The sequence below is a fragment of the Gossypium hirsutum genome, chromosome D10 (assembly GCF_007990345.1).
Source record: "Gossypium hirsutum isolate 1008001.06 chromosome D10, Gossypium_hirsutum_v2.1, whole genome shotgun sequence".
Taxonomy (NCBI): domain Eukaryota; kingdom Viridiplantae; phylum Streptophyta; class Magnoliopsida; order Malvales; family Malvaceae; genus Gossypium; species Gossypium hirsutum.
In genome coordinates this window covers 49,757,125-49,771,828 of record NC_053446.1, presented here as the reverse complement: position 1 = coordinate 49,771,828, position 14,704 = coordinate 49,757,125, and the positions used below count along the sequence as shown (strand labels likewise).

General features: G+C 33.0%; 1 protein-coding gene and 1 long non-coding RNA gene across 3 annotated transcripts; both read right to left on the bottom strand.

Moving 5' to 3' along the window:
- Positions 1 to 4,148: 4,148 nt before the first annotated feature.
- LOC107916158 (probable histone-arginine methyltransferase 1.3) lies at positions 4,149 to 9,476 on the bottom strand. Of its 2 annotated transcripts, none has more exons than XM_016845312.2 (15): positions 9,085 to 9,476; positions 8,659 to 8,721; positions 8,177 to 8,276; positions 7,939 to 8,085; positions 7,664 to 7,767; positions 7,466 to 7,564; positions 7,309 to 7,378; positions 6,947 to 7,043; positions 6,507 to 6,561; positions 5,835 to 5,918; positions 5,569 to 5,646; positions 5,037 to 5,140; positions 4,777 to 4,949; positions 4,548 to 4,699; positions 4,149 to 4,433 (listed from the first exon to the last, which is right to left on the bottom strand). In XM_016845312.2, exons 1-15 carry the CDS (start codon positions 9,292 to 9,294, stop codon positions 4,350 to 4,352), a joined length of 1,620 nt encoding a protein of 539 aa, XP_016700801.2. In that variant the 5' UTR covers positions 9,295 to 9,476; the 3' UTR covers positions 4,149 to 4,349. The 2 variants fall into 2 exon arrangements, with proteins under 2 accessions (XP_016700801.2, XP_016700802.2); XM_016845313.2 differs by having other exon boundaries at positions 7,939 to 8,082.
- A 3,515-nt stretch (positions 9,477 to 12,991) lies between these two features.
- Positions 12,992 to 14,382, bottom strand: LOC107916102 (uncharacterized). Its single transcript, XR_001689382.2, has 3 exons — positions 14,168 to 14,382; positions 13,918 to 14,010; positions 12,992 to 13,822 (listed from the first exon to the last, which is right to left on the bottom strand). It is a non-coding gene; the product is annotated as an uncharacterized lncRNA (long non-coding RNA).
- Between the last annotated feature and the right edge of the window lie 322 nt (positions 14,383 to 14,704).

The following is a 14,704-nucleotide window of genomic DNA, read 5'->3' as shown; positions in this document are numbered from 1 at the left end:
ACACATACATATAATTACATAACATGCAAGAGTCATGTTTAGAGACTCACCAGAGACCTACATTACTTCGACTTAGAGTTTCTGTTTCAATTGTCTTTCCTAATCTAATAGTAGCAACTGCTTAAAAGATCATAAGATTTTCATTAGAATCCCAATTATAGGCATTTTACTAACATTTCAACTACATGCAACCTCATGTTGGACTTTCTTGTAACACTCTTCCCTTTTATAATCATAATGTACAAAGCGTAATACTTACCAAAGGGAAAATTTATCTACTCATTAAACGAGATCCTAGTCTGATCTTTAACGAAGAAGAAGAAGAAGAAGAGAATGTTGAGGTTAGAAAGAAAAATCTGAACATTAAGCAGATAGAAAAATCATATGAAATGTCCCTTTCCCATAAATATACTCTCGATCCCCTTAATTTCCCTACCAAATCCAAGGTAGGTACAATAAAATTCGGTGAAGATTTATCTTTCTGTTAACCAGTCATGAGGAGGGTTAAATCAATCTAATTAAATTATGTTGAGAAATGACTAGCCATGCTACTTGTGATGATTTGTTTAGTTGGCTTATTTTAGTGTACAAGTAATCTTTCATACATCTTGCTCTTTACTTTGATTTCAACTTCTGTTGCTGCAAGGTCCCAACAACTCCCAACCAAACCTAATACAAGATCCAATTAAACAGTACTCATGCAAATCGGGCTTACTATATCTCGATGGAGACTCACATTTGGTGTAATCTTACAGACAATTAAGTCTCCTACAACTTCTTCATATACTTGATAGGCTCTTAGTGTTCAAACAAAACTCTGAAGCATACTCCTTCATAGACGTACGCTTTCTTGGGTGAAATCTTTCTTCTCTTGGAAACATCCTGCGATCAATTCCTTAGATACCGCCAACTGACGGATGCTTTAACGCTAGTATGCGTCAATACTCCAAGTCACCATCAGGCTAATAGAGTGGTAGGTTATGTTACCACAACGTGCCCAACAGTCTACATACCTACCTTTCCTATCTTTTCGGATCTGTCAATTTTTTGGGGTGTGACAACGCAAAAAACCATCAATTCAACACATGTAATCACAATCAAATATCATCCAAACATACAATCCAATACAATTAGACAAAACTTATCAACTAACATATTCAAACTTGTACAACCATACATAATTAGCTATAAGACAAAGCTTGAAAGTCAACCTTGGAAACCTTATAGGTCACCTTACCAAGTATACTAAAACATGAGCATATATATATACAAAAAAAATATCATAAGAACTCCAAAATACTTCCTAATGACTTAGGTACATGCCATACTAAATTAAGCGTAATCAAAACTTTACAATGGATTATTGAGTTGAGTGTTGACCGTTTGGATGTTGACAACTCACGATTGCCTCAAAAGCCTACGATATCTACTCACAGTAACAAAAAATTTTGTACATTGAGTATTGATTACTTAGGGTACTAACATAATTTAAAGTTAAACATAAAAACATTTAAAATAACAAGAATATACTTATTACATTAAAACAAATCATATTCAGAATAACTTGTTATAATTAGAATTAAAATGATGCTCGTTTATCACATTGAGAATGACGTTTATCCACAATTTAGAATGACGTATCCTTTTCAGAATCAGAATGACATAATAAATATTTACTTATAGCCCCTATTAACTGGATGCAGACATAAGTACGAGTACGTGGATTTATCTCCTAAGACTCCACAATAATCACCAAAGTGCTAATCAATCATTAATGCACTGATCCCCCTAACACTCCACAAAATGTAATGTATCGAATGCCAAAATGAATTGCACTATAATGGCAAAATGAATTGCACTAAAATGACATAATGCTCCCTCCAATACATATATGAATCCTATGGCATGCCAACTATACCCTAATTATGTCTAGTATCGTTTAATAGGGCCAGTTCACAGTTTAACAATAGCAATACATGTGTTATCACATATATTTCATTATATCAACAAAGTAGTTAATCATTTTAATATCATAATAAATGTCACATACATATACAACTTACTAATTTAGTCAACATTTAATACAACACGCTTAATCATAGTTGTAATCACAAATCACTAGCAATTTAACAATGTTGTTTCCTAATTAAATTCACAAAAAGGAAAGCAAATTATGATAGTACAAATCGAAATAACTAGTTTTTGACGATTTTCGCCTTTCCTTTATCTTTCAACGGTCTAACGTCGTTTTTGGCTACATCCAATAATATAATTACAGAAACATCATTACTCACACAATTCAAAACAAATTCGACAAAAATCAAACATGAATGTATTTGACTCAATTTAGTCCTTTAAATCCCTAATGTTTGCAACACTCATATCTCGTGATATACTCGATCAAATATAAAATCAACCTCATAAATATAGTATAGGGACCTCCTACAATCATTATTTATTATCAAACCCCAAAGTTTATATTCGTTACAATTGAGTCCTTTTTAACTCAGTCATAACTCAATTTAAATTCATTATTCAAAAACCATCTCTATCCAAGCCAAATTCATCAACATCTTTTAATGGCAACTTGTTTAAAACTCAATAATCACGAAATCCAATACTTGGGTCTTTAATATCTAAGGTAATTAACTAATAGTCCAACCAAAATTTAAAAGAAAAGCTTACCCAAAGACCTTGGTAGCTTACAGCAATGGAAGAAAGGCTAAGGAAAATCTCTTTTATTTCTTTCTTTGGTAAAGACGAATGTGAGGAAGAGATGATAAGTTTTCCTTTTTTCCACTAAGTCATATATACATATATAAATTTTAATAATTAGATTAAATCAATGGATATTATTTAATATGATAATAGATAATGACATTTGATGGTTATGATCATTCATGAGCACTAATCTCATGTTACTAATGGGCTATTAGCGCTTTGGTGCTTAACTTAATAGCTTGAATCACTCCACGAAGTTTCTCTTGGTGTCAATTTCTTGCATAAGCGTGTTATGGCTTCATCCTCGTAAACATACTCCTTTTATGATAAACTCAAAATCTCTATTTTTGAACAGTCTTATTATAGATTTTGATTGTATCTACATAATACTTTAAATTATTTATAATCCCTCCCAACCCATTAATAGGAAGATAATGCGTTTCAATGCGCTTGAAGCCACAATGCCTATGCTAATTGAATTAAGACTCAATCAACAACCTGCAATAGAGATTTGAAGGTCTACAATTTAGGGATTAAAGGTAAAAGATTTACGAGAATGAGATGAGAGACTTTGCAGTGAAATAGGTTTAGTAAAATTGAGAGTTTTAAAATAAAATAAAATAATGATGGGTTAGTAAATTTTTAAAACAATTTTTAAAAAGCCATATCATTATCCTACATGGCATCCTACAAAGTGCCAAGTGGCACACCCAATCAGCAATGCCTTCTAACCATTATCAATTTAACGGTTTCATCCAAGAGTGCAATTGAAAAAAAAAGCATTAAGGCTTAATTGCAAAAACATCAAAATGTTAAGAGGCGAAATTTACAAATAAGCCTATAATATAATATACACACCATAATATTACATAATATAATAATACAAATTAATTATAGTATCATTATATAAAAGTAAAATTAATTATTACATTAAAAATAAAAATATTTATTACTTATAAAACATGCAACTAAATTTTAATTCCATCAATATCATCATTTTTGTCAATGCAAAAAAAAATGTAGACCGGGACACATTTATCTTTTTATTTAAAAAATTATCTTTTAGAGAAGAATTATAACTAATTTTAAGCCACAGCTGATAAAACATCAAACCTACTTGAATACAAATCCACCTATTTTCTTCAATGACAAGAACCAAAATCAAAACCTTAGTTAAGAGCCACCGAACACCTTGACACTCCACCCATTAAACATTGGATATTATGCAGTTTGGAGTATACAGGGAATAATCGAACTTGTGGTGAACCCGCAGAAGTTTGGAATCCCTGCTGCTGCTTCATGATTTCAACTTATGGTCTGTCTGACGTTTTCAGTACCCATAGGAACCCTTTGGTTAAATAAAGGGTGCATGATTTTAGGGTAAATGTGAAAAATCTTAAACTCTAAATATTTCAGCACCTACTGAGTTTACTAAACACGATCTGATTATTTAACTGCTAAAATCATCATAAAATCGTACAAGATCCCATTTTAATTTACAGGGATCAAAATCAAATGGCACCTTAACCTGAGGTGCTAAAAACGCAACTAACATAATATAGTTTATGTTACACACACAACCGTTTGAAATCCTCCTCAATGAAACTTGAATACATTTCATCAGTTACTTATTGGAGATGAGGACCTGTATTTTCCGATGGTTGCCGCAGCAACTCCGCTTCATCCAAATCTTCGGTGTGGATCGGAATAGCCTGTTAGATAGCAAACCGATTATTTTATGAATAGCAAGGTTTGACATGCATGTAATGCCCATCTTAGATGAATCTAAAAAATTGGAGTATCAGATGAATCGATATAAGCTGTACCTGTGCCTGTAGCAGCTGCTGTGGTTGCTGGTCTTGTGCCATCGTGTAGGATTGTGGCTGTGACATTCTGTAATAAGGCTCCTTGAGATCAAGTTTCCCTGAAGAGGTCTGAAGAATTCCTCCTTGTACTGCCCCAGGCCCCCACATTTTCGCTGTAAGAGTTGATACATATCTCATTAGAAAAAGAAACAAAACAGCAAATTAGAAACACAAGAAGTTCAAAACCAACCTGACAATGATAGATACATGGTGTAACTTTGAGCATTATGGGCAATCATGTGAAGTCGGCCAGTTATTTCTTGCCCAGCCATAACATAAATCGGCTGAGAAAGAACACATCGTATTTGGTACCAGTGGGTTGTAGGCGCACCAGGGGCAGTGGTAAGCCATCTTTGCACAGCACTGTTAACAAAAGCGGTTCAATGGCGTTTGATTGCATGAAACTGCAAATCTAAAGAAAAATGCAAATTTGAATAGATTATTTATTACCTCCCATTAAATAGAACATCAAACCAACAGGCCAACCCATGCACTCGAGTTCCCACAGATGCTATGAATTTCAACGGAATATCTATTTCGAACAAGTCCTCTTCCTGCAAAAGAATGAACAATGTGTCAACTACACATTTTACATATAACCATCAAACGTAGTCAGAGAAAGGAAGTTTAAATCAAACAGCTATGATTAAGTGAAAAATATTGCATCACTTGGAAAAATGGTCTTAGTGTCCCATACGCCCATAGACGTTCAAGTCAACCTACAAGTCGGCAACAAGCCAAGAGCTCAAAAATCCTTTGCTATGTAAAGAGTTCCATGAAGCAACCAGGAATCAAAACACAGACCAATAATGGATGGAATGAAATATGATGCCAGTTGGAAAAATAAAAAGTTCCTTGTCTTGGAAAATCATTTTAAGGTTGAAAATTAGAAATGCAAATACAAGATACAACATTTAGATTTGAAGAATGCAACATGAAGTTTAGTACGAGAGAGGCGTGACTTATAATGGCTCACTGGTACCTTTATTTCATTGAAGTCAATAACATGGCACAAAGGTGGAGATACCAATAATCTTGGATCAAAAGCATCCACCACTGGCTGTATGAAAGCAGACGACATCAGAATGCAACATTTATGGAGAAACCGAGAAACCATAAGCACATAAGCACATGAAGAAAGATCAGTATGGCAACTTCCAAAGAAATATTATGGAAAGTATCGAGAAAACCCAATGTAAACCTTGCATTTTGAGCGACATTTTCACTCTAAAGATGCATAAAACAAACCTGAGAGAAGTACCCTTGGAATGCAGACCCATACAATGGGGTGAGATCTACACCATAATAGTTCTGTTGCTGCCAAAAAAGAGCCTGCAATTTCTTCCGGGTAAGGGGGAGGAGTAGAAAAGGTACATACAATGCAAAATCAACCGTACAACCCGTACAATTTATGAGCACGTGATGAAAAGAGAACTCTGTGGCTGATAGCACTAACATTCGGGTTGACAGCATTATTTTGCATATATAAATAACATGTTTCAAGTGAGTTTCGGGTAGCAAACCCTGTAATTTGATAAAACAGCTAACAAGGCAAGGTCTCCTGATAAAGAAAAGCTTGAAAACATAAGCATCTTTACTTTCTTTTCCAAATTTTACAAGTCACCACCTTGAAACCTTGTGAAAACTACAAGGTTCTTTTATAACACATTAACATGGGTGAAGAGGAAAGAATACTCTTGCAATTTCTGCCATGAATCATACAATGGGAAAATAGGAACGGTATAAAACAATTTATACTGACAACAACTTTCTATGTAAATTAATGACTGAAGGAGGTAAAAGATTCACGCCAACAAGTCATGAGATGTTTTTGATTAATTTCTGTCTAAGATGCATAAATTTACACAGGCATGGATATAAATGCAATATGCATCTGGCAAAACAATGTCAAATACATACCTTATTTGCAATTTCAACAAATAAATATTCATCACTGAAAGGCGCCATATGTATCCTACAATATTAAGATGGCATGAAACTAACTCAAAGAAAAAGATGTTAAGAATTTTACATCTTGATGGCCAAAATATAAATCAATGAAATCAACAACAGATCACAATAGATCTGTTAAGTTAAAGCCGAAAAAACCATCTGAAATAAGTATATATTAACCAAGAGGTATCATAGGATTAAGGCATGAAAGCTATCATAAATCTAGTTATAATCTCAACCAGTTTAGCATGAGGGTATCAAAGTAAGAGCAACAGGCCAAGTGAGTAAAATGCATGTTGTCATTAAAGTGAAAATCCTAAAATCAGTGCGATGATATATCAGCAAATCAGAATCATTTATCAACTGCTGCTTGAGAGAAGCAAACAGATTCAAAATAGTAACTTTACCTTCCAATTGATGGAAACATTTTCCCATTAGGCACAAGAAACCGATCTCTTGCAATTATGTAGGACTCTAACATTCTCTCATTAACTAATAAGGTGCCTGCAAGTGACAAAAAAAATCAACTAAAGAATCTTGCTTCAACAAAAACTATGCAACAAAGTTAAAGATTCACAAATAATTCCACCACATGTTCAGAGAATTCTATATTTTTTCATATTCCGACTGGAAAAATAATACAAAACAATGAAAACCTTCATCTCCAGGGAAATAAAGCATGGAAGTAGGGACAAAAGCAAAGCATCAGTGTCATGAGATTTTCATCATCACATATAAAGACAAAGCAAAGCATCACACACCAACGTACCCATCGGTTCAGAGATCAGAATATCTGCTTTCTCAGCCAACTCCACTTCCTCAACTTTACCTTTTATTACCTAAATTTTACATGCCATTGTAACTATGAGAGACTGTATCAATCAGGATACAACCAAGAACATTTACATGACATGACAAGCACATACAGTAATCCGTTGAACTAATGCGGGGTTCCCAGCAATAAGTTTGCGAGCATATTCTGCCATTTCTGAAGCTTCAACAGCATAAACATGCTTTGCACCAGCCTAATAGGAAGAAGAAAGGAATTGAGCATCAATCTATAAACCACAGGAAAAGGAATAGCACATATGCATCGTCATAATGGACCAAAGGGTTAGGAATACCTGCGCAGCAAATAACGACAAAATACCACTTCCAGCTCCAACATCAACCACCACACGACCTGTAAAATCAACACGGTTCTCGATAACAGCAGCATAATAGGTTCCTGGAGAAAAAGTAGTTAATCAATTATCAGCATCTAAAATACCTGAATTATAATTAAAAGTGGTATACTATCTCAAAGCTGTGGGCTTTGTTAGTGTTGTCTATAGAAATTCAAAGTGAACTTATAAAACAAAATCAAAAGGAATAATGAAAGACAGCTCCGTGATATAACCTGTTCTCACATAATCCTGTAACATATTTTGCTGATGTAGCAATTGTCCATAATAGTGGAAATACATTTTAGCAGAAGATGGCTCAATTTTATAATCAAACTTGCTCTTAGAAGCAGCAATGGCCCCATTTGGTAAATGAATTCCTGCTTTAAAATGGGAAAAAATATACTGATCAAACAAAAGCATATATAGCGGTCAATTTTCTGCAAGATCATAAGCAGGTTTTCAAAGTAGCACCTTGAATAACATCCTTCTGCCATTGCTCAAATGCGGAATGGAAGTCCCTGCTTTCATCCTCGTTTCTAAACTGGATGGTCACTGCCCGTGAATATGATTTCTGATTCAAAAGTAATAACGTGAAAAAATAGGTAACATTTAACAGTGGTTTAAAAATTTTGAAATCATCAAGTAAATTCATACTTATCAACAGTAAGTATTATAATTTTCAATAAAATATATTTTTGAAGGATGTATACTGTAAATTGCAGCATTCCAAGATATAAACAGAAAGAAGTTGCCACCAGTCACTACTAACCAGAATTTTAACATGGGAAAAACAAAGGGTATTGCATGTAATCAAACCCGGAAACAGCAGAAAAGAAGTCGAGTTCGAAGAGAAAGAAAAACATATGTATTCTTCTATTCTAACATTTTCATATGCATACATACATACACATATGAATATACATATATGTATGAGGCAAAAGTAAAGATGATACCTCTTTACTGGCACCAGAACTCTCTGAAACACAAAGCGATTGAACCGGTCCCAGCTTGAAGAGCTGAAAACAACAAAAGAACGAACCTCAACCATGTTACACTATGTCTATCTCTAGCTGTCATTAACTACAAGCTTGGCTTCAAAAGTAGTAACTTTAATTACCCAAATCGATTCTCATTTCAGTAAGCTTCCGCAACACCCAAATTATACGAAAAATAGCAATTTTGAAACAAACCCAAAGTGGAAAATCAAGAAAAAAAAAAAGAAAAATCTTCAATGCCAATGGAAAAACATAGTCCTTAAGTAACCCCGAAAAAAGAGTTTTTTTTTTTAAGAAACAAACATCTGCTCAAAGTTACCCTTTATTTACCTTCGCATCGCATGTCTATTTTCTCAAGAACCAAACAACACTCTTTTATCTTACCTGCGAGGTTCCAATATCGACATTGAAGCCATCAATAAATTCCGAATCTCGGTGAAACCGCAGCTCTGCAACTCCAGAATCAGCGCTGAAACGAGCAATCACCGAAGAAGAAGAAGACGAAGACGAAGAAAGCGAAGAAGAAGACAACTGAGAAACTGCCGCCAAAGTGAACTCCAATTTTTTTTGTTTTAGCCCAGATGAATCGTCCATTATTGTTATTATATTAAACAAAGCCAGAAAAGAGAAACAGATATTTATTAAATCTAAGCCATTTTCAAATTAGGGTTTTTATCAAAGAAGGAACACAAAATTAAGGAAAAAAAAGGTGAGACGAGAGAGATAGCTTTAGAAAGCCGCCACCTGGTGAGAGAATGAACGAAGGTATTTAGCTTTAGCTGTTTTATTAGAGAGACGATAGAGCAAACTCCGTTTATTTATTTATGGCCTAATTATGGTTTTTGTCCCTCAATTATGTTGAAGTTTGAGATTTAATTCTCTATTCTAATTTGATATAATTTGGTACTAGTATTTCCAAATGATGACACACTAAAGTGATGACGTGGATTCTTTTACTGTTATTTAATTTTTTAAGTAAATATTTAATTAATTATGTTCAACAAATAATATTTTTGTATATTAGTTAAATGCTTAAGGTTATTATTTTAATAATAATAAAGAAGCAAAGTCATACCAAGTAATTTTTCAAATGTAGGGTGAAAAAAAGCAACTCCGTTTCAGTGAGGGAAGAAAATTTTAGAGTGGATGAGAGTTGAAACTTGGTTTTCTTGACAATGGATAAGAGTTTATGGAGATTTTTGTTATCTATTTTAACGGGATTGATCAAAATGAATATATTATATAATATTAGTGTCTATTTTGTAAAAGTTTTTGTGCTTAAAATAAAAAATTTGTGAAAATTGAATGATCAATTGTGTAGTTTATCTAATTCATTTTGAATATTTTACAAAAAGAAAAAATGAACATTTAAACAAAATAGAATTTAAAATTTCATAAAAATGATTTTTTTATCCTAAAAATATTTTATTTCAATAATTTTAAAGTTTATAAATATATCATAAGTGAATAATATTTTACATTTAAAAAAATCTAAAATATAAATTTACACATATTATGCTAATGTATGGTTATTTAATGGATATAAAATAATACTTTGGAAAAATACTCAAAAGATCCATGTAGTATATGGTTAAAAGAAATTTATTCGCTCTAAAATAAATGGGACTATACTATTTGAAAGTGAAAAATAAGGACAATTCCATTAACAATTTAATACCTCTCAAAATAAGTAAATTTAATATTTGTATTATTGTTCAACAAATAAGAAGAATTAAAATAGTGTTAGCTATTTTTATTAATAAAAATTGTATGAGAAAAAACTGTTGAGGTAAATTTTTGAACTTATTGTTTATGTGCAAACGAAAATTACCATTACGATTATTAGACACATAACTTGCTTTATTTGTTGGTTTTTATCAAAATATTTTAATTATTTGCTTGCTTCTTTTCGAGGATTTTGTGCAGTCAATCTTGTGTTTATTATTGGAGAAGAGATTGGATCAAGCAAAATACTTTCTAATGATTCTTATGTGATCTACTTATCTTATATACTGAGATATGCAATCTAGGGAGATGGGTTGATTCTATGATCCTTCGTAGTATTAATGATAATTGATTTAATGAGAGTTGAGTGGATCAAGATGGATTAAAGATTACTTTGTAAAGATGGATTTGTGCTTCAAATATGAAAGGCTTTTTCAACATTGATAGATGTTTTATTATTAAAACAAGTTTTTTAAGTGGCTCTCGAAGTGCCAACGGAAATGGTCATTACGACTGACAGTGCGACAGGAAAAATAACTTGTCATTTTTTAACTTGGCAATCTTTTCAACAAATCAATTGGGCAACGACTTAGATGATTTTGTGAACATGTGTTGGCTTATATTTGAAGATCCATCTTATGGAGCAACAAATCTTTAAAGATTAAATCAATTCAAATCAAGCAAATTAGATCCCTTGTTTTGTAGAGATTGACTTGACTTATTTGAATAATTATTTTGGAGATATTTGATTTTATAAGAACTTTATGAGGATATTTGTAAAGCCTTTTTATGAGGCTATTTTAGTGGAAAATGGTTGTAATTGATTTTTATCTTAGCAAGCCTTAAACTTTTATATATTAAAGGCTTATGTAAGTTAGAAAGGTGTAGAGTTGAGAGCACTTATCTGTATATTGAGGAATATTTTTTTTAAGAGTGTAAACAAGTTAGTTACTTGGTTTTACAATTAGGAGAGAACTTAGAGGTGAGTGATTTGGATCTTTAGGTACAAAAGTAATGTTGCTATACTGGGTACGATAGAACTTAAATCACTTGTTGTATTGGGATTAATTATAATGGATTTACTCACTGAGTTAGGGTCCACAAACGTAGGAAAACCAAACTGCATAAACAATTTCTTGTCCCCTATTTTTGTTGTGTTCTATACAATGTCATCTAAACTGCTCACTTTCGCTGTCACACTACAACAAAACAAGCCTACCGCGACACTTTTTTTGACCTAAGAAGACGTAAAAAAGGTTGGCAAAGGTTTCACGACGCTTCTCCTGACACTTCCAAAAAGGTTGTCTATAGCACAGTTGGCATAGACTCCACGACACTTTTGAAAAAGCGTTAGGATAAGTCAACATAAGCCGGCCCTTATTAAAGGGTTGGGAAAGACCTAGTCAAGGCCAACCTTTGAAAAAGGTTGGGATAGGCTCGTTTAAGGCAACCTTAAAAAGGTTGGGATAGACCAGTCTAAGATAAACTTTTAAAAAAGTTGGGATAGATTTTGTCTAAGGAAACCTTTAAAAAAAGTTGGGATAGACCTTGTCTAAGGCAACCTTTAAAAAAGATTGGGATAGAATCGTCTAAGGTAACCTTAAAAAGGTTGGTATAGACCTTGTCTAAGGCAACCTTTAAAAAAGGTTGGGATAGACCAGTCGAAGGCAACCTTTTAAAAAATTTGGGATAGACCTTGTCTAAGGCAACTTTTTAAAAAGGTTGAGATAGACTTGTCTAAGGCAACCTTTTAAAAATGTTAGGGTAGACCAGTCTAAGGCAACCTTAAAAAAAGGTTGGGATAGACTCGTCTAAGGCAACCTTAAAAAGGTTGGGATAGATTCGTCTAAGGTAACCTGAAAAAGATTAGGATAGGCATTGTCTAAGGCAACTTTTAAAAAAGGTTAGGATTGACCTGTCTAAGACAACCTTAAAAATGCTGGGATAGACTCGTTTAAAGCAACCTTAAAAAGGTTGGGATAGACCTTTTCCAAGGCAACTTAAAAAAAGTTGGGATAAACCCGTCTAAGGCAACCTTAAAAAGGTTAGGGTAAAAAGTTTGAGACAATATTAATTGAACAATTAATTAACATAAAATGATCATATAAATACACAATTACCATTGAATAATGCAATTAGTAATTTATATAAAAATCCTAATAGAAGCAGTCAACAAGTTGCAAACATGTTATCAACCTATTTCACATGACATAAAAAATTTATACAAATCCTAATAGAAGTAGTCAACACGTTGCAAACATGTTGTCAACCTGTTTCCCATGACATCAAAAAATTATGGGACAACTGCATTCATCAACCACTATAACATATATATATAATACATAATATGCAGTAAGCCTCATTCATCATCATTCGAACTAAAGGCTTTATCATCAAGTCTGCTACTCTGAAATTCAATTGCAAAAATAGCAATGTGCATTTTATATTTATATGAGTTAGATGAGAAACAACATGAACACATGGGAATAATATTTTAGTATTAACCAAAAGACAATAAATTCAAGCTAAATAAAGAATTTTCATCAATACATCCACTAATTATTAGTTGAGTAAGCAATGAAGACATCAAATAAGAACCTACCATTCAATTACAACAATCAATGTCTATTAAATCATTAACAAACTTATTGACAATCTAGTTACAAAATAGTCACTTTATTATCTTACTATGAAAAGCCTTGTACTTACTTGACATTCCCTTTGCCATATTCTCGTTGAGGAGAGCCTTATACTTATTCTCACGAGCATCCATCATATCCATGAACTTTGTCTCTCGAATTTTAGTTAATTTCATAAATCTTTCTTTTACCTCAGCTATCAAACGAGCTTCTCACTCTGCGGCTTTCTACAGAATCAAGATCCTACTTCCTCGAGTAGAGTTTTCTCTCAAACTGCTTGTTCGACTTGAATTGTTTATATTTTCTCAACATGTTTAGTGCTTATCTCTTTAATTAATGTACTGATGACTAATGTAGATTGGCTTCCTCGGGTGACTGAACCATAGCTAAACAACCTGGATTTGGTCATCCCACGTCCATATCCCAACATTTTTCCATCCTTGTCAAGGCTGAACACTTGTGTATACACCTTGTTTTCTAATGCAATATTATTTTGATGTGCAAAAGAACTCTCAGGTATTGGCATAGAGTCTTTAACCCTCTTGCATACTTCATTCTACAGTTCTCTTTTATTAGAAAAATATATTTTGAAAAAAAGTAAAATTGATGTCAAAATAAATTAACATAAAAAATACCCATTTGTTTCTTACATAAACTTGTTCTGTTATCTCACTGCTCAATTTTTCACTCTCATCTTTCCGCAAATGTTGAAATCTAAACTGCTCCAAACGCAAGGGTTCACAGCCTTCCATCTCAGCCTATTATACAACAAAATAATAATTGTTAACAATATTCACCAATGAGCGCAGAACAATTAATATAAGTTACATATTGATTAATATGTAATGCTTACAAATTGTGCATTGAGGGTCGCATATCCTATGTTACTAGTGGTGTGTGCATAATGCACTTTTGTTCAGGATTCTTTCGCCTTTTCTGATTGTGCCTGTTGTTTAAATATGAGAAAAAATATGAGAGTACTAGGAAAGCTAAGTTTATTGTGCCTCATTCAACACATCACGCATATATGCACCTCTTACTTTGATCATACCGTAAGTGGAAGCAGAAAAAAATGGGACATTTAGTCTAATAAAAGTGCATACCGTAGCTTGTAGTGTTCCCCATTGCTCCACCAACCACTTCCATTGATCATCATGCACACAAGGAGGGGATTGTTTTCATATATTTCTTAAACCGGTCAACCTTCTCAGACCATCTTTTTTTAGTATCTAGTCTTCAAAGTCGATTTAAACTCTTTCTAGAGTTTTCCAACATGTGAGAGGATGTTGGAGTCCTCCACCTTACCTTGGAGATCAAACTTTTCCTACACATATAACAAATTAATGTAACAAGTACTCATTACATACAATTTCAAATAATGCAAAATTATTGCAATACTTTAAATTAGAAAATGATTATGTACTACATACATGAACGATTCTCAATATGTTTTCCAACACATATTTGGAAAGATGTTTCCAATGTTTTGTATTTAAAGGATAGATAGAACCAGTCTTTGCAATTGTACCAAGAAATTCAGCCAATTTGGACGCTTCCTTCCCAATAGGCTAGCCATATTGGTTGTCATCTACTACTATACGAGTTCCAGGGTGAAGATTCCATATATCTTTCATATTTGT

Excerpts from the sequence above, each read along its gene's own strand:
- LOC107916158 (XM_016845312.2), bottom strand. The coding sequence starts at position 9,294 with ATGGACGATTCATCTGGGCTAAAACAAAAAAAATTGGAGTTCACTTTG. Across the intron at positions 5,141-5,568 it reads TTGACTTCAATGAAATAAAG|GAAGAGGACTTGTTCGAAAT; the intron begins GTACCAGTGAGC and ends ATTCTTTTGCAG. Across the intron at positions 4,950-5,036 it reads GATGTTCTATTTAATGGGAG|TGCTGTGCAAAGATGGCTTA; the intron begins GTAATAAATAAT and ends TTTTGTTAACAG.